Here is a 27689-nt window from a genome sequence, read left to right on the forward strand (position 1 = left end):
ACATTATTTTTTTGCAGAAATAAAAACATCCATCCTAAAATTCATATGAAATGTCATGGGACCTCAAATAGCCAAACAATCTTGAAAGAGAAGAACAAAGTTGGAGGTCTCACATGTCCTGATTTCAAAACTTGCTGCAAAACAGTAACCAAAACAGTGTAGCACTGGCATAAGACAAACAGACCAATGGAATAAAATAGATAGCCCATAAATAAACTTTATATATATGGTCAAATGATTTTCACCAAGTGCCAAGATCATTCACTGGAATAAGGATAGTCTTTTCAACAAACTAGGTTTGGAAAACTGAATATCCATATGTGAAAGAATGAAGTAGAACTCTTACCTTACACCACATATAAAAATTAACCCAAAATGTATCAAAGACCTAAATGTAAAAACTAAAACTATAAAACTCCCCCCAAAAATGCAGGGGAAACATTCATGACATTGTGAGAGAGGAGAAAGTAAGAAACTGGTCAAGCAGGCAGTTAGGGCAGCTCCTTGGTAAAACTCTGTCAAACAAAGAACAGCCTCAAAGTAAAACTGCAGGCCCCAGATAAGAAAAAGTCTGCATCTGTGAATGGAAATGCTCATTCTGTGAACCCAAATAAACAAATCCCATCCTTTTTAGGACCTATTTCTCTCTCCTTGACATGGCTTTGTCTCTCACTTTTCACCTATTTTACATATGCCTACCTTTCTGTAATTGGCCATAGGCTAAGTCTTCATTTACATAGGGTAAATCATCACTTCAGCCCCTGATTGGTCCCAGGTGAAACCTTCACCTTTACCTCCAATTGGTTCTCCAAGACGGCCCATAGACTAGTCAGCACATTCCTCCCCTTCCAGTCCACAAAAACCCAGACTGAGTCCCACAGCTGGCAACCATCTTTTTGGCCCCCTCTTCACTGCAGAGAGCCTTCCTCTTTTGCATAATAAACTTTCGCTCCAAACTCAACCTTGGTGTCCATGCTTCTTAATTTTCTTTTTTTTTTTTTTTTTTGAGACGGAGTCTTGCTCTGTCGCCCAGGCTGGAGTGCAGTGGCCGGATCTCAGCTCACTGCAAGCTCCGCCTTCCGGGTTCACGCCGTTCTCCTGCCTCAACCTCCCGAGTAGCTGGGACTACAGGCACCCGCCACCACGCCCGGCTAGTTTTTTGTATTTTTTAGTAGAGACGGGGTTTCACCGTGTTAGCCAGGATGGTCTCGATCTCCTGACCTCATGATCCACCTGTCTCGGCCTCCCAAAGTACTGGGATTACAGGCTTGAGCCACCGCGCTAGGCCGCTTCTTAATTTTCTTGGTCATGAGACAAAGAAATCCTGGTAATAACTCAGACAACAAGGCTGCATTTGGATGACAATAACTTCTTGAATATAACAACACAAGCACAGGCAACAACAGTCAAAGTAGAGAAATTTAAAACTTTTGTGCATCAAAAGACACTCTCAGCAGAGTGAAAAGGCAACCCATGGAATGGGAGAAAATATTTCCAAACCATATTATATCTGATAAGGGATTAATATACAGATTATATAAAGAACTTCTACAACTAAACAACAAAAAGAAATCAAATAACCCAATGAATAAAAGGGCAAAGTATTTGGATAGATATTTATCTGAAGGAGGCATATAAATGGCCAATAAGCATGTGAAAAGATGCTCAACATTACTAATCATAAGGGAAGTGAAAATCAAAACCAAAAGAAATGCCACTTCATACACATTAGGATTGGTATTTAAAAAATAAAACAAAACAAAATAACAAATGTTGGCCAGGATGTAGAAAAATTAGAACTTTTGTGCATTGCTGGTGGGAATAAAAAATTAAACAGCTGCTATGGAAAACAGTATGTAGGTTTCTCAAAAACTTAAACAGAGTCTGGGTATGGTGGTCCACGCTTGTAATCCCAGCACTTTGGGAGGCCAAGGTGGATGGATCATGAGGTCAAGAGATTGATACCCAAGGTCAAGAGATCCAGACCTTTCTGGCCAGCATGGTGAAACCCCATCTCTACTAAAAATACAAAAATTAGCTGGTCGTGGTGGCACATGCCTGTAGTCCCAGCTACTCAGGAGACTGAGACAGGATAATCGCTTGAACCCAGGAGGTGGAGGTTGCAGTGAGCCAAGATCGCATCACTGCCCTACAGCTTTGTGACAGCAAGACTCCATCTCAATAAAAAACAAAAAACAAACAAACAAAAAACCAGAGAAGTACTATCTACATGATTCAATAATTCTACATCTGGATATTTCTAAAGAATAGAAAGTGAGATCTCAAACAGATTATCATATACCACCCATGTCCATCACATATTTTGTATTACTCAAAATAGCCAAGAGGTAGAAACAACCCAAATATCCTTCAATGGATGCATGAATAAATGCAATGTGGTTATTTCCCTAAAATGGAATATTATTCTGCCTTAAAAAAATGAAATCCTGCAATATGCATGGATGAAACTTGAGGACATGCTAAATGAAATAAGCCAGTAACTGAAGGATAAATATTGTATAATTCCACTTATATCAGCTACCTACAATAGTTGAAATATTCAAGACAAAGTAGAATGGTGGGAAGAGAGGATGGGGAATTATTGTTTAATGAGATGGAGTTTTAGTTGGGAAGGATGAAAGTTCTTGAAATGGCTAGTGGTGATGATTGTGATACTGATGCTTGTGAAACTGCCATTGCAAAACTGTTAACTGAGACAGTAAAGGAGAGCTGAACTAACCAACTCCATCTTGCTTCTAACCTACAAGCTGTCCTTGTTCATTCCTAAGTGTAAGATGAACTAACTTTGGCAGGAGCTTAGTTTATAGTTTAAAACAAAGATGATAACAGCCCTTTTCCAAAACAACCCCTTTCTTGCCTGCAGACTAGACTGCCTTTGTAGGACTAACAAATTAGCCAAAAGATTAGAAATTATGGTATAGGAGTCATGCAGCTGGAGGCTACAAGATTCTGACCCTTCCCAAATTGTTCTTGGGGATAACATCACTATTATAAAGCCTAAGATCATTTCTTGAGATATTTTGCAGACCTCACACTTGATGGATCAGCTGGCACTACCCAGATCAATAAACTGGCTCATTTGATATTGTGGCCTCCACTCAGGAGCTCACTCAGCACAAGACAATTTCAACTCCCTATGATTTCATCTTCGACCTAACCAGTCAGCACTGTTGACTCACTGGCTGCCCACCACCCACCAAATTATCCTTGAAAACCCCTATCCCTGAATGCTTGGAGAGACTGATCTAAGTACTAATAAAACTCTATTCTCCTACACAGCTGGCTCTACATTAATTATTCTTTCTCTGTTGCAATTCCCCTGTCTTGATAAATAGGCTCTGTCTAGGCAGTGGGCACCATGAACCCATTGGGCTGTTACAGTTGCACAACAGTATGACTGCATTTACTGCCACTGAACTCTACACTTAAAAGTAGTTGAAATTGTAAATGTTATTTTATATATATTTTATAATAAAAAGTTTATGTAGTTATTGAGTTGCAGAGCTGGTGTAAATTATTATGAAGCAGTAACACAGCTCTTAAACATCGATGCTTTTTAAAAGTACAGATCTTCTCAACTTCAACACTAATTGCAAAATAGTATCCTGGATTTTGAATTCTTCTTCTTATCATGGATGGGCCATGTGGCTAAATTTACCCTACCTTCTACCATCAGTTTTACTGGCTTAGCCCTACTCTAGCTTAGTATGCTGGAATTTGACAGGAAAAAAAAAGTCTTCAGGGTAAAGGGTCAAGGTTTCGCATTGGCTTTCACAAGCATCAAGGTCTGTGGCTGCACTTTAGAAGGGAACTTGCCTGCTCTTAATAGGACCCTGGCCTGTTGGAGGCCCAGTGTGCTCTACCATGCCCTGATGACTACCGCTCTTCTGTCAGGCTGGTTTTGATTCTTCTTCCTATTTCATGACCTTCCGTTTGGGTTCCTAACACACCAGTCTTCAAAAGATTCGCCATATACCACATGTTCTTTCTTTCATAGGCCTCAGCACATAGGTATCTGAAGATCATATTCTGGTGAATTTAATATTTTTTTCATGGAATATATTTGAATGGAAGTGAGTGCTTTTTAGGCCTTTCTTTTCCTTCCTCAGTCCCAGACCTAGCAGTTCCTGTTAATTGGAAACCATTACATGTGTAGCTGACACAGCATCTCACAATTTCCCTGGACATATAACTCAGGAACTTGGGTATGCCTTCACTTATCTTGCTCAATAGCTTCCACAGTCTTCTCTCTTCTTAGAAGAATGAGAGAGACAGGAAGAGAAAGAGATCAAGAGAGAAAGACAGAGAGAGAAGGAGGTGTGGGGGAAGGAAGCTGAAGCCCAGGGAAACACACATTTTGCACCAACACAGATTATGAGCTTCCTGGCTTCCTTAAATGTCAGCTACTCATGAGTCTCTTGAAGCCCTCCATTGATTTCACATGGAAGTAGGTCAGGGCTGTTTTTAACTGGAGAAGCCTCATGCTGCAGATTTCATTTAAGTGTGAGGAGTGAATATTAAAAATTGATGTGCAAAACAAACCTCTGCTTAATTAGCATCTGGATAAAGTCTTTACTAGGAAATCTATTAATTTTGAAAAATGAGAAAATTGGCGATGAAGTCATTTGTGTCTGTAGCCTTTCACATATAAAAAAATTATGGATAGTCACTTTTCATCCATTGCCTTCTCTATGCTAGCTCATCTGTATTTAGGAGGTTAGCATTCCTTCTATGCATTTGTGGTTACACACATATTTTAAAATAACATTTGAGTGTTTTATCTGACATTACATTTTTCAAATGCTAACCTTAATTTTTTCATCTCAAGCAATCACTTTAAAAGAAAATGAGATTCTTCTACTTGAATGTACTTAGAAACAACACTTCACAAATCATATTTTTTAACAGTCTTCCATCTACATACTAATTATTTTTGATATTAAGTACTTCAACTATTCTTGGTTTCCACTTAATGATTTGGTTAATACCTATAGCTTTTTGGAAGCAAAATTTTTATTTTAAAAGATAAATTGTTTGTAATCAGGACATTTTTAAAAATTACATTTGAAAAATACATCGACAACCCTGTGATATTGAAGCTTTTTCTTCTGCTGGTAAATCATTTTTCACAATCATGGTGTCATGCTGCTCAGCCCTTTGTACAATAAAGATGACCTCTTTGTTCTCAGAGTTATTCTTTATGGGGCAAGGGTACTGGGCTGCATTGGATGTGAAGGCCCTCCAGCTTCCAGGCTTAGATAGCATTCAGCAGCCTTAAAACATCCTGCCTCCTGTGGGAACAGAGAATGGCTTGCATTCTCTCCAATTCTTTATGCTCCTAACCTCAGGTCGTAGAATGATTCACTTAAGATGTCAAATTCTTTACCCAAACCTAACTGAAGAGAAAGTGATGCAAACAACAACATGGAACCTCTGAAAATTTATTTCATTTCAACCTTACTTTATCTTTTACTAAAATATTTATTCTTTTTACATGTATCTAAAGGTTAAACAATCACCTTTTATAGTTGCATAGCAATGAACATTTACAAGGTATTTACCTGTGCATAATTTCCTTTAAATTGTCACAACAATCCTATGAGGTAAATATTTAAAAACTAAGACTCACAAAGTTTGACTTTTCCTAAAAGAACGGCTGTTATTTGATCCAGCATTCCCGCTACTGGGTATCTACGCAGAGGAAAGGTAGTGATTATATGAAAAGGATACTTGCACACCCATGTTTATAGTAGCACAATTCACAATTACAAAAATATGGAAATGGCCCAAATGTCCATCAATCAACAAGTGGATAAGGAAATTGTGGCGTGCGCGCACGCCACACACACACACACACACACACACACACACGCACACCTTGGAATTTCTATTTAGCCATAAAAGGAATGAAATAACAGCATTCGCAGTGACTTAGATGGAATCAGAAACCATTATCATTAGTGAAGTAACTCAGGATTGGAAAAACAAACATTGTATGTCCTCACTCATAAGTGGGAGCTAAGCTATGAGGATACAAAAGCATAAGAATGATACAGTGGACTTTGGGGACTCAGGAGAAAGGGTGGGAGGGGGTGAATGATAAAGACTACAAATTGGGTACAATGTATACTGCTCGGGTGATAGGCACACCAAAATCTCAAATATCGCCACTAAAGGACTTATTCACATAACCAACATCACCTGTTTCTAAAACCGATGGATTTTTTTTTTTTTTTTTTTTTTAAAGAACAGCTGTTAGATGTCAGATTTATTTTTTAACCCCAGGACATTAAACTCCCATGTCTGTTTTTTTTTTTTTTTTCCACATATACAAATACCAAATAACCTTCCACTCTATCTTCCACTATAAGGAGGTTGTTTTTTAAGCTGGTTAAACAAAGGATTTTTTTAAACAAAGATATGAAAATGAAGGTACACTTTTATTCTTACTCTACTTTTCATCTTCTGAAAATTAAACTGCAAATGGACCGTATTCAATACCATACGCAATCTAGCTAATAATTTTGCTGTCAACAATGTGATATTCATTGATCTTGCTGTTTGTTCTTTGCTTTCCCCAATCAGTAATGGGACTGACTTCTCTTTTCAGTATTATACGTAAGAATCATCTAAACCTGGATTCTCCATTGATATTCCTTGAAACACTTGGTTTCTAAACATCTTAACTACTGCTGATCTTGGCATTCTTTGCAAAGCTGAGATTAAAATCAATATTGGTTAATCATGGTAATTCTATTGGATGGTGCTATTTCTTAAAAGTTAGCTTTAGAAAAATCAATAAATCCACAAATATAAACAGATTATGCAAAATTCAGTCATAGGGAGCGTGGACATTTACAAAAGCTATAAACCATCCCTGCCCTCAAAAACTTACCATTTAATTAGTAAGGTCAGATGCATATTTATTCACTCAAATGGTTGAACACATACTGAGCATACACTTTATGCCAGAAAATGTGCTATCTACTGCAATAAAAAACTCAGTATGTGTCCTAATAATTTAGTGGGTGAGACAAACATTTAAACACATAAATACAACACTGTCAGTCATATGTCAGAAGAACCTTTTTACAAAAATGAAGGAGCAGAGTTCCCTAAAAAAGGAAGCAGAAGGGACACAGTTTTAAAATGATTACTAATGAGGATAACATATTGCATGGAAATAAACAGAAAAATCTTAACATGTTAGGCAAGAGTGCCGCCCCAGCTACTTGGGAGGCTGATGCAGGAGGATTGCTTGAGGCCAGAAGTTGGAGGCTGTAGTGCACTGTGATCATGTCTGTGAATCACCACTGCACTCTAGCCTGGGCAACATAGCCAGAGCCCATCTCTTTAAAAATATATATAGAATTATTTACATAGAATAATCAACAATATCAGATGTTTCATGAAGGTTTAAAAGAATCAGGAGAGGAAAAATGTTAGAACCAGAACCCAATTAGGAAGCCTCATGTAACTCTGAGGTGAGTAGAAGAGGAAGCCAGGTTGTAGGAAATTAAGGCTGGAATGAGGGAGAAGAAATGGAGACAAGTACAGCACATTCACTTAAGTGGATTGGCCATGGAAGCTAAATGGAGAACCATGGCTGGACATAGAACCAAGCTTCTGTTTTTGGAAACATCAGTGGGCAATTTGATTATGGTTTATATTAAAGAGCCATACACACAGCTTGGTTCAGATGCCAAAATGAATTCTGCAGGCTACAAGTGAGATTATCAATTATCCAAAGAAAAACAACTGTGAGGCAGTCTGCTTTAATTTCTTAGGTTTAAAACTCCTCTTTGGCCATTTCAACATTGACAAAAAGCTTTCATTAATTTGACACATATCTCTTGTCATTAATTATTGGTAAGTGGTTAATAACTAATGGTCAAAAGAAAGTTGTCTGTAGATATAGATACAATTTTGGTGTCCAGAATGTGTAACTTAAATAGAGCAGTACTTTATTTCAGCTCTGATCATTCTTTTGGGGGCCACTAACAACTAAATCCTTTTTCATCCTTCTAGCTTTTGGGAATCTAGATTTCTTAGTTGTGACATGGGAATAAAAAGATGCATTAGAATTATCCACCCATAGCACTATGGTTGGATCTAGGGTTGGACAATACATGAATACACCAATCTCTACTTTATGACTGCTTCTAGCTATTGTTTTTCCATCTTTATTCTTTCTTACCTTAATTATATCAGTTCCATCTACAAAAAGAAAAGAAAAACATAGGAAAATGCTATTTTATTGAATATAACTGAAGGTTGAGCAGTAGAACATGTATAGGAAAGTTTTTTCCTCCATTATCAATTATCAGAAGAATATTACAGACTTCTGGATTGGAATTTTTTCCTTTCAGTTCAGTTGTTCTGGATTCCTTTCTAAGCCAGTTGTAGCTGACTAGACAGTGCACGCTGCTTCATGATCCATGTAACTAACACTCCTTACTTCCCTCTTAGATTCCTCAGTATTTTTACTCTGTCCATTTGGAAACAGCAATAACCCAGATTTTTCAGTTGATTGGTTATTCTGCTAGGAGTGGAACATTTAATTAACCTAGCTCCCACCAGCAACAACGATAATGCGTTTGCTTCCACCAAGAAATACCATGCACCACTACAGACATTTAATTAAATTTGGGATTTTCATCCATTTACTGAATTCCAAAAATTTTTTTTATCAAAAACTGATAAAAAACTATTTTTTCAAATATAACTAAAACCCTTTTTTTTTTTTTAACCAGGGAACACACATATTCAAGACCGCCAGTCATATAATGATAGCTTTGTAGATTTATGCAATGTCTTTCCAACGAAGATGTTAAATGACCTATTTGAATGTTTTTATTTTATTTTTTTAGACAGAGTTTCACTGTGTCACTCAGGCTGGAGTGCAGCGGCATGATCTCGGCTCACTGTAACCTCTGCCTCTTGGGTGAAAGCAATTCTCCTGTCTCAGCCTCCTGAGTACCTAGGATTGCAGGCACCCACCACCACACCCAACTAATTTTTGTATTTTTAGTAGAGATGGGGTTTCACCATGTTGGCCAGGCTGAGCAGTTAGGATTGCAGGCACCCACCATCACACCTGACTAATTTTTGAATTTTTAGTAGAGATGGGGTTTCACTATGTTGGCCAGGCTGAGTAGTTAGGATTGCAGGCACCCACCACCACACCTGACTAATTTTTGTATTTTTAGTAGAGATGGGGTTTCACCATGTTGGCCAGGCTGATCTCAAACTCCTGACCTCAAGTAATATGCTCGCCTCAGCCTCCCAAAGTGCTGGGATTACAGGCGTCAGCCACCACACCCGGTCATTGAATGTGTTTTTATTCTCTTTGCAATTTTTGATCAATAATGCATAATGTTAAGCAGACTGAAATTTCTTCTTTAAAACGTTATTTTCTTTTTTTAAAAAAGGTATCTTTCTTTCTACAAAGGTAGAAAAGAGATCAATTTTCACAGCTCATTCATTCGTACAGAAACTGACGATGATTTGACCTTACAAAATGGTCCAAATTTAAATGCTTGATGGGTATATTCTTTATATCTTTCCCTCCAATAAATCTGCCTGGAATGGAATAGCCATTCTTTCAAACATGCACTTAAGAGCAGAAGCAATGAATTCAGCATTCAGCATAGCTGCTTTTTTGCTGAATGACTATATTGATTTTAATGTGGAATATTCTAAGTCAAACATAGAAGCTGATTTTTGTTTTTTCACTTAATGGTCAAACATTTCTTATATGGCTTTTTTCCCTAAAGTTCAATAGCCTTCTTCAGTGACTGTGCCTATTAATTCAATGAGTTCAATAAATATTTATCATGTACCAACTTGGGAAAAGATTATATTGGATCAAATATTACAAAAAGTAAAATGATGAAAAGGTTTGTAGCTTGTTCTCCCTGGTCCTTTGTCTCAATAGAGAGAATCAGATAGAAATAATCTTCATAATGCATTGGAATAAGTCTTATATCATTACCAAAATTTGAAAAAAAGTACTCAAAGACAATAGCATAAGGAAAACACCACGGAGAAATTGGTTCACTGAGTTGGGAGTCAAGGATTAGGCTGACATGTTTTTCATTAAGTTTCTGGCGAAGTTCCTTCAGCAAGCGAGAACAACGTCAGAAGGAAAGTCTCAGAAAGAGGAAGTGGGTCTCCCTTTGGAGATTTACAGATCGCCAGTAATCTGAAGAAGCCCCATACAAGAAGCCAGGCCAGAAGGGACTCAGTTTTAGCATCTAATATTTTCATTTGAAAAGTGAGAAAACTAAGACAAAGGCAAACTGACTTATTTAAGGTCTCAAAGCTTGTTAATGGAAACCACCTTTTGTGACATCCAGCCTTATGCTAAACTTCAACATCATATTTAATTAGAATGTAGGACACGCCTAGGGTAACATGATGTAGCTAGTAGGAACTCACTTATACTGAATATTTAATTACTTATTGTTCTCAAAGTGTCAAGAATACATGATAGTCTCTAAAACCAAAAAAAAAAAAAAAAAAAACAAAAAACAAAACAGAAATTAAATGTTTATTTCAAGTAACAGAACAGGAGGGAAAAATCTGTTCTAGTATTTTTCACGTGTGTAAAATTAAAAGCTACTGAGGGAATCTTGGTTTAAAAAAGACTGGTATAACAATTTCTGAATTGAAAATGTTTCTGCATTTTTACATCTAAAGCAGGTAGGGTTCTTCTTAATGGAGAGAATTGCTGATTAAATTGGTGACATGGAATTGCACTTAAAGATTCAGCAGCCAGAGAATATAAACACGGGGGATAAACACGTCTGCCTGCATCAATCAAGGACAGCTGCAGTCTACCCCCAAAAAGGTGAGCAATTATTTATGAAATTATGTCTTCTTCAGTGATTCTATATTGCAATTCTAGGATAAACTAAATGAGAAAACAGACAATGTCATGGTCCCAATTAACCAAGGAGCCACACGAATTTTCAAAATCAGGCCGGGCAAGGTGGCTCAAGCCTGTAATCCCAGCACTTTGGGAGGCCGAGACGGGCGGATCACGAGGTCAGGAGACCGAGACCATCCTGGCTAACATGGTGAAACTCCGTCTCTACTAAAAAATACAAAAAAAAACTAGCCGGGCGAGGTGGCGGGCGCCTGTAGTCCCAGCTACTCGGGAGGTTGAGGCAGGAGAACGGCGTAAACCCGGGAGGCGGAGCTTGCAGTGAGCTGAGATCCAGCCACTGCACTCCAGCCTGGGCGACAGAGCGAGACTCCGTCTCAAAAAAAAAAAAAAAAAAAAAAAAAATCAAGGAATTTTAGTTATATTCTACTTAACCTCATCCTGAAAAAAATCCCTTCACTTTAAAAATAGGTCAGCTTGTTCTTGAAGAATTGTATTTTAAAAAAATTTTAAAGATGAGTGTCTAATTCTGTCAAGTACATAGTACCACAAATGTAAAGAGAAAAGAGGTGGTGCTAAGAAGCATAGGGCCCCTTGGAGTTGGTTTGTCTGTTTTACCCCAGTCAGTTTTCAGATTAGTGCTGCTAGGGTGCTCATTGCTTTGGTGCATTGGCTGGAGTTTTGGATTAATCAACTATTTTCCCCTTGGAGTAGCCATGGGCCATCAAACTTCTGCATAGTTATGGCCAAGATGCAAGCACTGAGGACAAAAGCCCTGTATCCCTGGATAGTAGCTCAGTACTCCATATCTAACAGACCAAAGAAACCTCCATATACACCCTTAAGTGAACCCTCATCTCTTTTTATCAAAGAAACCTGAACATACATCCTTCAGTTATGCTTAGAGGCACTAAGGTGAGCACTCACATCTTTTTACTTAGGTCATTTAGGCGATTCTGAGGCCCACTGGGCAGACCACATGCCTTTAGGGGCAGCTCAGAAATCTGGGGTACACAGCTCCTTGCAGTAACTGAGATATTCCAAAGTGAGTTTTGAAGGGTGCCCAAAAGATTTCTCACCACCTTCCTAAATTGATGCCAATCATTAAGTAGTTCATGCCATTTGTGTACAGATTAGGCTTTCTCTCATTAAGCAGATATCCCTGAGAATAACATCATGAGCCCTTAGACTTTTGATGAAAATTGGTGAATTTTGGAGAGATTGATCAAGTATAGATAAGGTATCATTAAGTCAAAGAAACTCTAGAGCCAAATAATCGGGGTTCAAATCCCGGATTTACTCCCCATGTGACTGCAAGAGTTGTGCCTTAGTTTCTTCCATCTTTAAAACGGCAAGGTCAATATTACATGCCTCAGAGTACTGCTACGAGGACCAAATACTTGTAAATTTCTTAGAAAGTTCTGGTACAGAGTAAATGGCATTGAAGGTTAAGTATATGCCACTATTATTATGGAGGTGTTCTCGAGGAAGGGGATGGCCACTGCTGCCTTCTTCCACATCCTTACCATTAGTTTCTTTGATGCTCCCACTCTAGGCTTAGTTGGTCTTGCCCTTGTTCCTGAGACAAATCTGTTTGAGCCCAAGGCACTTTGTGAGAATCTTACTACCTTATTCCTCATTAGCATTGTGAGCCCCAATTTCTCAGCTCTTTGGCCCAGTCATGAATGCTAGAGCCCCAGAATGCCAGTAATGCTCTCATTCCGTCCTTTCAGTGCCCCACAAGAAAGACTTCCATCCTCTCCTTTTGCCTGTGAGTTACACTGTTCTCTCTGCTCTCCCACACTGACTAGAGAGTGTCCTCTGAGATAGCACACCTTTGTTCTGAGTCACAGCCCCATCTGGAGGGCCCGCCACGCTCTGGCTAGTCCTCCCCCTACAAAACCCTGGACTCATCTGGATGGACTTCTGAGATGAGGACTGCTGCCAGCCAGTCTTAGGTTTCTTCCTCGCCTTCTGGACCAGCAGCACCAGCTCCTGTCTGAAGCAGCTTTTATCAGTGGTTCTCAAACTCAAGTATTGAGGAATTCTGATGAAGGAAGTGGCACACACTCAGCACGACTAAGACCGAGATGCTAAGACAGATTCACAGATTGCCCACCATGTATTCCATTCTTAAACTCTCAAGGTCTCTGGGAGAATCCACAGGTAGTGTAATTGTTATCTATTTTGAATCTGCATTACTCTGGTCTGTCCTCCTTGCAAGCTGCCAACTAATCAGTAACTTAATCAAGGTAAGGAAAACAACAGTCAGTCATTTTGAGTTGCCTGTTTTACTTTCTCCTGTCTCTATTCTTTTGCTTACATAAATTATCTTTTAACCTTGTTAGATGAAAGCAATAGTTTCTTGAATACAAGTAAATGGTGATGCTAACATTTAACCATATGTCCCCAGGTTATTGTTTAAGTGAAGGCATTATGGAAACATTCTGAGAGCCCCTTTGACAGCATCTAATGGTGTCTTTCTATTTTCCTTGAGAGTCAAAAATAAATAGCAATTTGATTTGTCCGTCTGATTTTTTGATTATTCATTTGTATTACCTGCATTTTTCCTCCTTTCCATTTATGTAAAGTAAAATATTGAGGTTAATGTAACTCAGGGGCATCCCTTTCTCTGCAGAGTTGATGCATGGTTAATAGCACATGTGAAATGATTCAATCATTGGCTCCCTAAAAGCTAAGAAGAGCCCTGACCACTCTTCCATGTACAAGCTTTGTTTTAGAAGTACACAAATCTTGTTTTTGGAGTTGGATGGGGAAGTCTGTGACATATAGTACACAGACTGATTCTAACAGATGGATTTTTCTTGAAATAGCTTCATTAGTTAATCATTTCTTTTGCATATACTTTTTTCCTAGTTAATTGGCATAGCTGCCAGCTGGAGCTGTTAAGGATCCTCCAAAGAAGCTGATAGGTAGGGAGAAAACCCAATTGTCTCACCAATTCTAAGATGAAATCTCTATTAATTTCACAATACCCATTATGTGTTTTTAAAGTAAAATGTTTAAAATAATATTTTCTCTTATTCTAAACACCTTATTTGATCTGTGTGAAAACCAAATCAATCAATGAATTATCTAGAAGAAACTTTAAACTTTAGTAAATTATCTAGACTAGGGTTTTACAACTTTGGCAGTATTGACATTGTAGACCAGATCATTCTTTGTGTCTGTGTGGGGTCGGGTGGCAGTCTTGTTCTTTATATGCCGTTAAGAAGCATCTCTGGCTTTTACCCAAGAGATGTCAGTAACGCCCCCAGTTGTAACAACCAATAACATCTCTAGACATTGCCAAATATCCTGGGGTACAAAATTGCCCTAGTTGACAACTGCTCTAGAAATAGATTATTTCTAGTTTTAAATTCAACTGTTAAAATAATTCTATGTATGTATGTACACACGCATGCATGTAACTCCAGACATGCCTAATATATTAGAAATGACTGCCTTTCACTTAGGCAATTAAAATGTTTTGGGGGCAATTATTGAAGTAGCCAGTATTTTCATAAGTCTCTAGGTAAAGGCAAAAAAGAGAATTCGTTACTTATAACTACCAATAGATATTAATTATCTAAAAAATGCCATTGTCATTTTCATTATCAAAAGTATTGAGAGTTTCTTTTCCTTTAAGGAAAGTTCTCAGTATGACTGTATGAATAGATAAATTTAAAAAAAATCATGTAGAGGCATAATTTGAGATGTAACTGATTAATTATCAGCTTAGGTGCCTAAGGAATTTTTAAATAAGAGAAAGAAATGTAATTTAATGAAATGGACTTAGAAAAAAACTAATCTGGGTCTGTTTTGACTTTACTATACACTTGTGAATTGATTTGGGACTCATAAAAGGGTTATTCAGATAGATAAATCTCCTGGTCTTTGAAATTCAGTAGTAAAAATAATATTCACCACCTTAGCGACTTTTCTGTAAGTTATATATTGATGGATCTAGGAAGAGTACCACAGAAATAAGGTGTAAATCGCCATGACTTTTAAAAGGAAAACAATGGGCCTATTCTCATTTATAGTAATGGTAAAAATATAAGAACATGAAGTATACAAAGAGAATCATTTTTTATGTCAAAGAATATCCTAAATTCTAATCAAACTGCTTTCTTCCCAACAGAGGTTTTCTAATGGGAATTTGCTCAAGAAGGTTTTTTTGTTTGTTTGTTTCTTTGTTTGTTTGTTTTGAGACGGAGTCCTGCTCTGTCACCCAAGCTAGAAGGCACTGGCATGATCTGGGCTCACTGCAAGCTCGCCTCCCGGGTTCACACCATTCTCCTGCCTCAGCTTCCCGAGTAGCTGGGACTAAAGGTGCCCGCTACCATGCCCGGCTATATATATATATATATATATATATATTTTGTATTTTTAGTAGAGATGAGGTTTCACAGTGTTAGCCAGGATCGTCTGGGTCTCCTGACCTCGTGATCCGCCCACCTCGGCCTCCCAAAGTGCTGGGATTATAGGCGTGAGCCACCACGCCTGTCTTAAGAAGTGTTTTTAAGTTTTAACATTTATCAATTGCATGTTTGAATGTTTAATTCCGCCCCCCAAACCCTTGCCCCCAAATCAAGGTATTTACCTAAAAATTCCATTATGGTCTCTGTTTTCACTGTTTGACTTTCCAGGGCCATTGTAAAAATTTAGATTTTTTACTTTTCTTTTTTTTAAACACTCTTCTTTTAAATAGGAATATAACATTTCCTATTTAAAAATGTTATATTGTGCAGATTGTCATTTTTAATTCTTTCAGCTTACATTCAAGATACATTATCTGGCTTAGTGTGGCAAAAGTGAATTAACACAGTTTGCATGTTAAGATTGCAACTCAAAGGCCTCAAGACCACGTACTCGGTGTGTTGTGTGCACATACCTAAAATTCCATAGTGGTCCCTATTTTCACTGTTCAACTTTCCAGGACCACTGCAAGAATTTAGATTTTATACCTTATTTTTCAAAGCCACTCTTCTTTTAAATAGGAAATGGTATATTTTGCAGATTGCCATTTTTAATACCTTCAGGATACGCTATTTGACTTAGCGCGGCAAAAGTGAACTAACACATTTTGCATGCTAAGATTTCAACTCCAAGGCCTCAAGACCCTGTTGTCTGTGCGTTACCCGCACACAATGGACTTCACCCTGGTTGTAAGCCTGGCACTGGGCTCTGGGGCTCAGGCAGGCCCTGCACACTTACTCTCTGCAGACTCTTTGGAGCGCCGGCCACTGGACGACTTGCGCAGCAGGCTGCGGCCGGAGGAGAACAGGCTGGTCAGTTCCTCCAGCGGACTCGTGGGTGTCCGGGACCGGGAGCCGCCCGGGGCAGCCCCGTAGGTGTTCACCGCAGCGTTGACCATCTTGGCCCCATCTTGCGACACGGGTCTGGGGGTCGAGTGAGGCACTGAAGGAGAGCTCCTTGAGAGGCTGCCCGAATGCACAGCGTCATAAGGGGGAGGCCTTTTGAGGCTCAGGGGAGTCAGGGACCTCCCCATGCTGACGGGGGAGGGAGAGGTGGAGTGGCTTTTAGGGTAGCCGTGGGGAGACTGGGTTCGGTACAGCGTGGACGGGGGCGGGGGCGACGAGGAGAGCGCAGGGGTGGCAGAGGCAGGTCCCAGGGCCGCGGCCTGCTCTTTCTCCAGTTTCGCATGGCTGGGGACGTGGGACGGCAGCGCGGAGGGTGACGCCCCCGCCGGCTGTTTCATGTAAGACACGTTTTCCAGCACGGGAAGCTTCGTGACCTCCAGAGGGGTGAGCGGGGACTCATCGGAGTTGGGGGAGCAATGTACGGGGGCGGGGGGGAATACCAGCAGCGGGGGTCTGTGAGAAAGCAGGTTGGGAAAGGGCGGGGGGATGTCACAAAGCAGCCCCTTGGGGGGGCATGGCACTGAGGCCTTGGCAAAGTCCAAGTCAGGCACCGTGGGAGTAGCACACTGCGAAGAACAGCTGTGATGGTCAAAGTCACATTTGGTGTCTTGGCCCAAGTCGTCAAAGATGGGGTACTTCATTTCCTCGTAGACAGCCTCGCTCTGGTCGTCGTCCTCCTTCCTGAAGTCTCTGAGAATGTTCCCTACCATCTCGATGTACACGGGCTCCTCTTCCTCGGGGTCTCCCGCGGGGCTGCCCATATGGGACAGGGAGGAGTCCCGCGGCAGCGACGTCCTCCGGGGCCCGTGCTTTTTGATGTACGTTTCATCGAAAGATGTGCTCAGCTGAGTGTTCGGATTCCGCTTCGGTTTGGGAGGAGGAATCTTCTTGGAATATTCATCACTGTGGGGTCTTGGTTTAGCTGACACTAAAAGAAGAAAAAAGCGTAGTGGAATAGATGAGTATAATAGGAGAGTTTTCAGAAATGATTTGCATGTGGGTTTACTACAATAAACTTTAGACCAGAGGGGTAGACAGCTTCATTCTTAGTTTGAGGTTCAGAGTAAAAATCAACCAAAGAGTCAAGTATTTTCCATATTTAGAAAACTTGATGGTGGAATAATAGTCATCTTTAAACTGATATTCATAATCTAACACTGAAAAATGCATTAAAACCAGGACTGTTCACTCCTTTCCCTTAGAATGCCTAAATAGAAGCTTTCAGATGAAACATATTGGATAAAAGCAATTATAAATTTTGTGAAAACTAACCTGCATGAATTGAGAAAGAAATGCAGGAGGAAAAAAAAAAAAAAAAAAAAAAAACAAACTAGAGTCTCTGTTGGCACTATTGGTCAAAAATACCATACAGATTGCACCCTTTTACTGATGTGGTTTTTGCAGGTGAACACATCTTGCTTGCATTTAGGATAAAAATTTCCCAGCCTGGCCGGGCGCGGTGGCTCAGCCTGTAATCCAGCACTTTGGGAGGCCGAGACGGGCGGATCACGAGGTCAGGAGATCGAGACCATCTGGCTATACGGTGAAACCCCGTCTCTACTAAAAAATACAAAAAAAACTAGCCGGGCGACGAGGCGGGCGCCTGTAGTCCCAGCTACTCGGGAGGCTGAGACAGGAGAATGGCGTGAACCCGGGAGGCGGAGCTTGCAGTGAGCTGAGAGCCGGCCACTGCACTCCAGCCTGGGTGGCAGAGCAAGACTCCGTCTCAAAAAAAAAAAAAAAAAAAAAAAAAAAAAAAAAAAAAAAAAAAAAATTTCCCAGCCTGCTAGACTGAAAATCTGTCTTGGTTCAAATAAATAGCTTCCATACAGATGGGTCTGATATTTCAGGGGAAATTGATGTGAAAATCTTATGAGGCTAGACAAGTTAATCTTTAAATCTCCAGGTATTGTTGATTATGGTGTATTTGCCTGTTTTTGTTCTTAAGATCTCTTATGATATTCCAAGTGCTGTCTTGGAATGAATTTATTAGGTATGTTCCACTGACACATCAGAATGCCCTCGAGAGTTTTAAAAGAGAATAACTCAGGGAACCATGTGTAAGTTTCAAGAATAACTTCTGGAAACTCATAACAGATATGTGTACCAAAGCATTGCACAGCCTGCTGGAAGACCCTTTATTGACAAAACATAAACTTCTGACACCATACAATAGCATGGAAGAGGCTGGCAAATGCCTGTGACTAAAATCAATTGTTTAGCATGCAAGGAAGGTAGTTGAATCTTGTTATTATCTCATTATCTCATTGTGTTGATATATGATTACAGAGATCATCTTTATTATGCAATGTAGCAGAATGTGGTTGCTTACAGAAGATGATAGCATATAGTGTGAGTTGACAGTACAGCTTAGAGTTGTAAGACTGTGAGGAGCTAACAGGCTAAAGAGAAGGGTCTCAAGGCACAAATGGGGAAACACTTGAATTTGCCTTTTTTTTTTTTTTTTTTAACTTTAACTGGCCTAATTTATATACAAGAGTTTTACTAAAACGTGGTAAAGGAGCTGAAAATGATTAAGGATAAGCTAGATGGCTGCTCCACCCATCAACTGAGCCTTCAGCAACAGGGAACCAATCAAATATTCTAGCAGCGACTATGTATTTCACCTTTCTAGATCACTCCTGTTTCAACTGTTTTGTTCCAATGTGCCTATGATGATGGTTTTACTCACTACAACCAAACAGCTTTTTGAGGGGAAGGTTCGTAATCTGTCTAGAATTTCCATTAACCCATACTGGGTAGAACTAGATGTTATGTTCCAGGGGGACTGTAGCAGTAAAGTCTTTTAATGCCCAAAGTGAAAAGCCTAGAGACAAAATGGGGTGAAAGTTACACAGTCAATCTTTTTAGGAGGGACCCAAAGCAATCAATAATTGTACCACCTAACTTGGCATATATTTTACTGGTTTTGAAATCTCAGTACATTAATTTTCATACGATTTTAATAAGTCATCAGATTATATACAAAAGTCTGAGCCCCAATAAAGTAAAACTATAAATCAGCGAACAAGGTTGACATAGTTTTGGTCAGGACTTGGAAGAACCAAAGCTCATCCAGACTATTTTTCTGAAACTTGTTTCCTGCCATTTTCAACAGCAAGAAATGACTGTAGACCAAGTACAGGTTCTGGGAAATTATTTTCTACAAATACTGAGTTCTAGGGATTGAATGGAGTGGGGCTGAGGGAATTCTTTGAGGGCAGAGGACTGAAGAGTGAGGTGCTCTATGAAGGGAGGGCTAACCTAAGGCTAGAATTTAGTGTGTGTCCCCGAGATGGGTAATTTCATCATATGGAAATAATCACATTTAGAATTATGTTTTCATTCTTCACCCTCTTAAATTATAATTTACTTTCATTATCTTTGACCCTTCACTAAAGTCTGATACTCCAACATAGACTGTGGAGAGAAATAACAGGGTAAGAACTTAAGCATTTGCTAAGCCTATGCCTAGATAGCAGCACTGGATTTATGGGAGACTGCAGTGTGGGATTCCCAGGTAGTAAGGCTGTCAGTGGCAGATTTGGGCATGGTACGGTATTCAGAGAAGCAACAGTTGATTAACAACATTGGCGACAACTTCTCTCTTTCCCACACAGATGAGAAGGTGGCCTTTGGAATGGAAGAGAGCTATGTTTGGATTTACTCCAATTGTGAGCAAATGCCATTTCATTTTGTTTGCCAAAAGAAACAGAAAAAAATTAAATAAAACCCCTCTATATTTATGAAATGATTTAAGAAAGAGACGTTTCTATTGCAGAATGCAGCATACTTAGAATTAAGTAGAACAACTACTAATTGAGAGGGAATCTAGACAATCCATTTACGAACAATTTCAATGACAAACCAAGTATAGATGTTGTATGACAAGGGAAACAAAATATAACATCTTATGGTGCCTGTGAGATTATCAGAGTTGACAGTTGCTATTGACTGAATTGGGTCCCCATTCTTCCACAAAAAAAGTCATCTGTTGAAGCCCTGACTTCCAAAGTGATGGTATTTGGAGATAGATCCTTTGGGAGATAATTAGGCTTGGATGAGGTCATGAGGGTAGGACCCTCATGATGTGATTGATTATAAGAAGAGACAGCAGAACTCTCTCTCTCTTCTCTCTCTCTTTCTGTGTGTGTGTGTGCATGCGTGTGCGCGTATGCCATATGAGAACAGAGAGAAAGCATCAGTCTGATCAGTCTACAAGTCAAGTAGAGAGCCCTCACCAGAAACTGACCATGCTACTATCTTGATTTTGAACTTTTAGCCCCAAGAATTGTGAGAAAATTTCTCGAATTTAAGCCACTCTCTAATTTTGTTACAGTAAAACAAGTTTAGTTACCTAATACAACATTATATTTATTAAGTCCTAATGTAAAAGACCTTTACAGATGAACAATGAACATTTTAATTTCATCCTCTGGCATTGGAAAACTTTAACTAACTGTGTTATTTTAGGATTAAACAACTCTTTCCAAGCCCCTTAAGTTTCTCCTGCTCCCTGTCCCCTACCTCCCTTAACTTTTACAACTATGTCACAGAGAGCACATTCTGGCTACATCTAGAGATGCTCATCCCATACATGGGCCAAGAGCACCCTTCCACCACATGGCTTGTCATGCTCACTCCTTTGATCTGACTCTCTGACTCTGGTTTCTAATTTGTGGAAGGCACTTACTACTTAAATCTGACCCATTCTCTGGATGTTTGCTGTTTGTTGTTTGTTTTGATACACTTACTCCTGTTTCATGCTGCTCTGCTTGTTCAGCCCACAAGCTGAAGTTAGTCTCTAGCCTGCCTTACCAAGGGAATCCCTCTTTATCTAGGCAAGCTTCTTCCCTCTTCCCTTCCCTGCTGGTGAAGAGATCCTAATGCAAGCAGATTCATAAAGTTCAATCAATTTCCCCTCTGGTCCTTTCTCTTATTATTGATCCAACTTTAAAACGAAGGTGTGAGTGTGGGGCAAAATGGCTCACGCCTGTAATCCCAGTACCTTGGGAGGTGGAGGCAGGTGGATTACTTGAGGTCAGGAGTTCGAGACCAGCCTGGCCAACATGGAAAAACCCCATCTCTACCAAAAGTATAAAAATTAGCCAGGTGTGGTGGTGCATACCTATAATCCCAGCTACCTCAGGAGGCTGAAGCAGGAGAATCGCTTGAACCCAGGAGGCAGAGGTTGCAGTGACCCAAGATGGCACCACTGTCCTCCAGCCTGGGTGACAGAGCGAGACTCTGTCTCAAAAAAAAAAAAAAAAAAAAATTAAATTAAATGAGGGTGTGAAGATGTTTCGAGAACAGACTCTTCAGTAAATTATAGATGATCAGGATGAATGAACAGATTCATTCTTTCAATATGGGGGCAGGGGCTTCTTTAAAAAAAAAAAATCTGCTTTTCATTCCCTGACATCCATCCTTGTAATCTCATGGTTCTTTGTGGTAAATCAGAGGAGGAAACAAATTTGTTTCCAATAAACTAATTTTTCTTTTCATTTTCCATGAATCATCTGGTTCTACCTTAGTACAAGTATTGAGTAAATAATGTATATAACAATGAAAATGTGTTTCAACTGTCACTATCATGGGTGCTGTTTTAAAAGTGTATCTCCATAAGGAAAGTATGAACTTTCAGACAACATTGTCCCATAATTTATTCCAACTTAACCTCATTCTAGGAACTTAAAAATGTTTTTTAAAAACCATTTTATTTAAAATGCCACTTCTTTATAAGGTACTTAGAAATAGTCTTATGCTACATACATAGATGCTAAAATATTGCTAATAAAAGACAATAAAATGGCACTGCAAATTTCAACATTTAACCAAATTCAACCATAATAAAAAGGTGATTTTCATCACTCTTGAATACATTTTAAATTATTTCTAATAAGCCCAAAGATAGAAGCAATAATTCCTGTGAAGCTCCAGAACACAAGTTTTAATGCTTAAAATAGTATAATGACAGTAGCATTTAATAAGCAGAAAGTGACATTTTTGAAATGAGTTATGTGAGCACAAAGGTTATACATGGCTTTCAGTCATGCCCAGATGATCTTCCTTTCACAGTTAATTTTGGAAATTCACCACGTGCCTTGTCAACCTATCTTTAGGAAATACTTTTTTCCTTATTAAAAAGAAAGTGTAATGTAAAACCATGCTTTAGTATCTGTAGGTGTTCTTGACCCAAGAGGTGAAAAAAAAGAGATACAACAGAGGTTAGCCTCGTCCCTTCCTAGAAAGACTGTGGCCACAGAATCCCAGAATACAAAGGGCTCTTCGAGATATCCAGCCCAAATTCCACATATTACTGATGAACAAATATGAATTCCTTATTAACCACAGTATCTAAGAGAATCTCATAACTTAAATTTAATTCCACACCCTTTGAAACAAAGAAACTCGTAAAGGAAAAAGCTATGCAATTCATTATTTTGTTTATGGCATAAAGTATCCTTTTAAACAGTCCTTTACATAGCAGCACTATAACTTTGCATGTCGTGTTTTAGAGTTATATTTAAATAAGTAATTCAAACAAGAAAATGTGAATCCATTGAAGGAAAATAACGTCTACACTGTGTGATACTGGAACTGGCTGATTCTGGAAGGTGAGAGACACATTTCCCACTTTCAGCAGAACTGTGCTCACAATAACTCTTTTCACAGCTCACAACTCCATGACTTTGAAGGATATTTTTATTTTCACAGTCACAAGCCCCACAATACTATCCACTATTGTTTTTTTTTTTTTTTAATTAAGATGGTAAGGAATGGAAGTTGCAAACGACCTTAGTCTGTTTACAGTAGGAACAAGAAAGTGTAATCATGCACAAAAAGGATTAGGTTTAAAGTTGTAGGACCTGTGTTACAGTACTGGATCTGGCGACAGTGAAAACAGAGAACTCAGATGAACATTTTGGTGGGACCAAATGAAGTAAGGCATGGAACTGGCTCAACAGTATGGTCAGAAAGTCAAGTGGGACTGAAAGGGTCTTGCCTTAAACTAGAAGACATGATTCTAATCCCTTCTCCGCCTCAGTCAGGATGCAGAATATTGGCAAATTACTTTGAAGTGCATTTTTATTTACACTCACTTTTGCTATATATACAACAAGGGACTTTAATCAGAACTACTGTTCTTTAAAGTATTCATTTCAACTCACCAGTTGTAAAATAAAATTAGAGTTTGTGACCAGCATTTTAAACCAATAAATTAGAATAGATTAGAAAATATGATTCCCTTTCATGGAAAGGAGCTAAAGGTTGCTTCTTGAAACAATATGTAAGTATATAGAAATTCCCTAAGCCACACATATTTCTTATAGGTCATGATCAAGAATGTTTGAAAAACCCTAAACCAGAACACCTGTGGCTGAAAGTCTCCAGTAACTGATCTATAAATTCTTTTTCTCCCTATACCTATATATGTTCTCATTCAGTAAGAGGTGGAATCTATTTCTTCTCCCCTTGATTCTGGCAGCTTCCACTTTCTCCCAAGGAAAGCAAGCCACTAAGTCATAAATCTGACCACTCAAAAGATCACCATGCTGTAAGGAAGCTCAAGCTATCCATGGGGAAAAGAACCAAGAAATGGAATCAATAATGAAAATGAAACCCTAGCCATACAACTTCAGTAAAGCTGTCCCAGTGGCGCCCACATCTGTCTGAGCTACCCTAGATGAGATAGCAGACATTTTGGCTCAGTGGTAAGCCATGTCCACTGAGTCCTGTTGAATTTTTAACCCACAAAATTTTGAGCAAATATAATCAGTGCTTTTTATATCTCTAAATTATGCAGTTATACATACCTAAAACTGGTATCAGAAGTACAGTGCTACTATAATAAAAATCTAAAACCTGTACACCGGTTTTGGTACTCAGTGACAGCAGAGGCCTGAAGGATAATGAGGAGACCAGCTGGAAGCTCTAAAGCTGTTAAGGAAATTGATATTTGAGGCTGGAAAAAGGGAGCGTCGTGTTATATATTGGGGAAAAATTGGCAAGATGTTGCCCGTCGTAATGCAGAAAATACAAAATGTACCTAATGAAATTGTGGACCTAACGAAGGTGAGTTCTGGAAGAAGATGAAACTGTGAGTTGGTCTGTTTTAGCCATGTACAATAGAGGATTGCAGGAGACAGAGCACTCAGGAAAGAGCTGTTTCGTTCTCAAGCAGAAATGAAAGGAAATAGTTCCAGCGCAGTGTTTGCCATGAAGACTTTTCTGAGCAACAGAGGGTTTCAAAATAAAAACAAGCCTCAGAGCAAAGGTCAAATTCAGAGCTCTGCCAGTAAAATGTGGACTTGGTGTAAAAATCAAATTAAGGGCTTGAATATAAGAGCCCCTGTTGACATCTCTGAAAGGTTTAAGGTACTGAACCTGGGGCTCTTAAGAATGTCACAAGCACTGTGCCCCAATGCCCTGACCATAGCCTTAAGTAGAGAGGAGCCTGTCTCAAGGCAATCTGTGGTTCTGTCTTTCATCTAAAGAAATGCAGTAAGATCTCAGTCATAGAAAGCCCACAAACATTATCGGGATATTGTGCAACACTGTTAGACAGGACAGAGATAGTTCAAAATTTAAATTAAAAAAGATCTCAGTCATAGAAAGCCCACAAACATTATCGGGATATTGTGCAACACTGTTAGACAGGACAGAGATAGTTCAAAATTTAAATTAAAAAAGATTTTGGGCTCCAAATCTTTTAAAGGCTGGAAGTAGCTAGGAAAACTACTCACTTTCAGGTACAGGTCATTTGTTATAGAAAAGAAAAGATGATTTGGAGAGTAGATTCAAGAGCTCAGAGAGCAAAATCAAGAACTACAGATAATCAAAACCAGGGAGCAAAACTGGGCCCTTATCAACAATTTTTTTTGTCTTTTTTTTTTTTTTTTCCCTCAGAGTAGGGAGAACTGGACACATGAGTCTAATTCAACTTCTGAATTGCTGCGAACCAGTGACTCCTATGTCCCTCCCCCCTCCCTGTAGCCCCCACTTTTTGAATGAGACTGTACATCACACTTTACCTGCCCCTGACCTCCCAGTGTATGTTAGGTTTGTGTGGTTGCAGATAAATTATACTTTTAATTGAAAGCCTTTGCATATGAGGAATTGCAACCTAGGAGCTGTCCTGAGAAACTGCACCAAGGTGCTTCATTGCACATGGGCATGATTTAGATGATGAAACCTTCATTTCAATCTGATGTTGCCATATCATGAAACTTTTGGGGAAGAGGGTGAGAATATTTTGCCTATTGGAAATACTGTGGCTGGAAGGCAAATTTCATTTGACAGTCTTTCAAGAGAGCCACCCTCAATACCTTCCCTTCTTTTACACATTCTGTCTATCAACAGATAGGATCTATCTCCCTCTCCTGAAATAAGAGCTGGCCTTGTTTCTTGCCTTGACCTACAGAGTGTGTCAGAAGTGATTTTCTATGTCTTAGATGTAAGAGGACTGGTGGGATTCACTTCCTCTATCTTGAGAGCCAATTGCTGTGAAAGACCTCTGAGACCAACATGTTATGAAGAAGTTCAACCTAGTCATAGAAGAGGCCACAGAGAGGAGAAAGATGGCTCAGACATATAAGTGAAGCATTATTCAATGTTCCAACCATCCCAACTGCCAGCTGAGTACAGAAAAATAAGAGGCCCTAGCCTTTGTCACATAGAGCAGAGAAACCACCCATATGAACCAACAACTCACAGAACAATAAGAAATAATAAAATCTAGGGGCCAGGCATGGTGGCTCACACCTGTAATCGCAGCACTTTGGGAGGCTGAGGCAGGTGGATCACGAGGTCAGGAGTTTGAGACCAGCCTGACCAACATGATGAAACCCCGTCTCTACTAAAAATACAAAAATTAGCCTGGTGTGGTGGCAGGCACCTGTAATCCCAGCTACTCAGGAGGCTGAGGCAGGAGAATTGTTTGAACCACGGAGGCAGAGGTTACAGTGAGCCGAGATCACGCCATTGCACTCCAGCCTGGGTGACAAGAACAGAATTTTGTCTCAAAAAAAAAAAAAAAAGAGAATAATAATAATAAAATTGTTGTTGTTCTAAGCTGTGGTATTTTGGTTTGGTTTAGTATATAGAAATAGATAACTGAAAAGAAATCCAAAATTAATTTCCTGTGCATGTGGATATCTTGTTGAAAAAATATTGTCATTTTCATAGAACTAGGGTATAGACTATACCCTGAGGATACAGAAAGCATCCTTTTAGAATACAGAAATTAAGAAAGTAAGCTTTCCTTTGAGTATTATAAAATCACCACAGGATGATTCAGAGAAGAGATATAAAAAGATTACGTATTTTCTTGTCAAAAATCTGGATTGAAATCAGAAGAGAAGGTATTAACATATATAAAGGAAGAACAACCAGAGTAGAGGTCGCCAACCACAGGGATGGAAAACCTTAAGACCATGGAGCAAAGCCTGGTGGCCCCTCACAGCAGTACCTAGGGTATCCAGTCCTCTGTCAGATCTCTGTTGTGGACATGGACCCAGTATGCTAGTAGAGCCTGAAGCCACTATATACATAATTCTTATGAGTCATTCATTTTCTAAGTTCAGATTCGATGAGAAAGCTTTTAATAATTTAGATTTCCAAAGTTTTATGCCTATGTTTCTAATATGATTTGACTGTGTCCCCACCCAAATCTCATCTTAAATTGTAATTCCCATAATCCCCACATGTCATGCAAGGGAACTGGTGAGAAGTAACTGAATCATGGGGGTGGTTTCCTTCATGCAGTTCTCATGATAATGAGTTCTCACAACATCTGATGGTTTTATAATCATCTGGCATTTCCCCTGCTGGCACTCATTCTCTCTCCCGCACCCCTGTGAAGAGGTGCCTTCTGGCATGATTGTACGTTTCCTGAGGCCTCCCAGCCATGCAGAACTGTGAGTCAATTAAACCTCTTTTCTTTATAAATTACCCAGTCTTGGGCAGTTCTTTATAGTGATGTGAGAACAGATTAACACAGTAAATTGTTAATGGATAGCAGGGCACTTCTGTAAAGACAGCTGAAAATGTGGAAGTGACTTTGGAACTGGGTAACAGGCAGAGGTTGGAATAGTTTGGAGGGCTTTGAAGAAGAAAGGAAAATGTGGGAAAGTTTGGAACCTCCTAGAGACTTGTTGAATGGTTTTGACCCAAATGCTGATAGTGATGTGAACAATGAAGTCCAGGCTGAAGTGGTCTCAGCTGGAGATGAGGAACTTCTTGGGAAATGGAGTAAAGGTGATTCTTGCTATGCTTCAGCAAAAAGACTGATGGCATTTTAGCCCCTGCCCTGGAGATCTGTGGAACTTTGAACTTGAGAGAGCTGATTTAGTGTATGTGGTGGAAGCAAGTTCTAAGCAGCAAAGCATTCA

General features: G+C 39.3%; 1 protein-coding gene across 1 annotated transcript in view; it reads right to left on the reverse strand.

Moving 5' to 3' along the window:
• The window catches only part of NYAP2 (neuronal tyrosine-phosphorylated phosphoinositide-3-kinase adaptor 2), a 294403-nt gene that overhangs the window by 98758 nt on the left and 167956 nt on the right, over window positions 1-27689 (reverse strand). The window contains exon 5 of the mRNA XM_033230039.1: window positions 16130-17224. Within this exon, the coding sequence (XP_033085930.1) occupies window positions 16130-17224 (1095 nt within the window). The remainder of the gene's footprint in view (window positions 1-16129; window positions 17225-27689) is intronic.

Source organism: Trachypithecus francoisi, unplaced genomic scaffold, assembly GCF_009764315.1.
Source record: "Trachypithecus francoisi isolate TF-2019V2 unplaced genomic scaffold, Tfra_2.0 Lachesis_group13, whole genome shotgun sequence".
Taxonomy (NCBI): Eukaryota; Metazoa; Chordata; class Mammalia; order Primates; family Cercopithecidae; genus Trachypithecus; species Trachypithecus francoisi.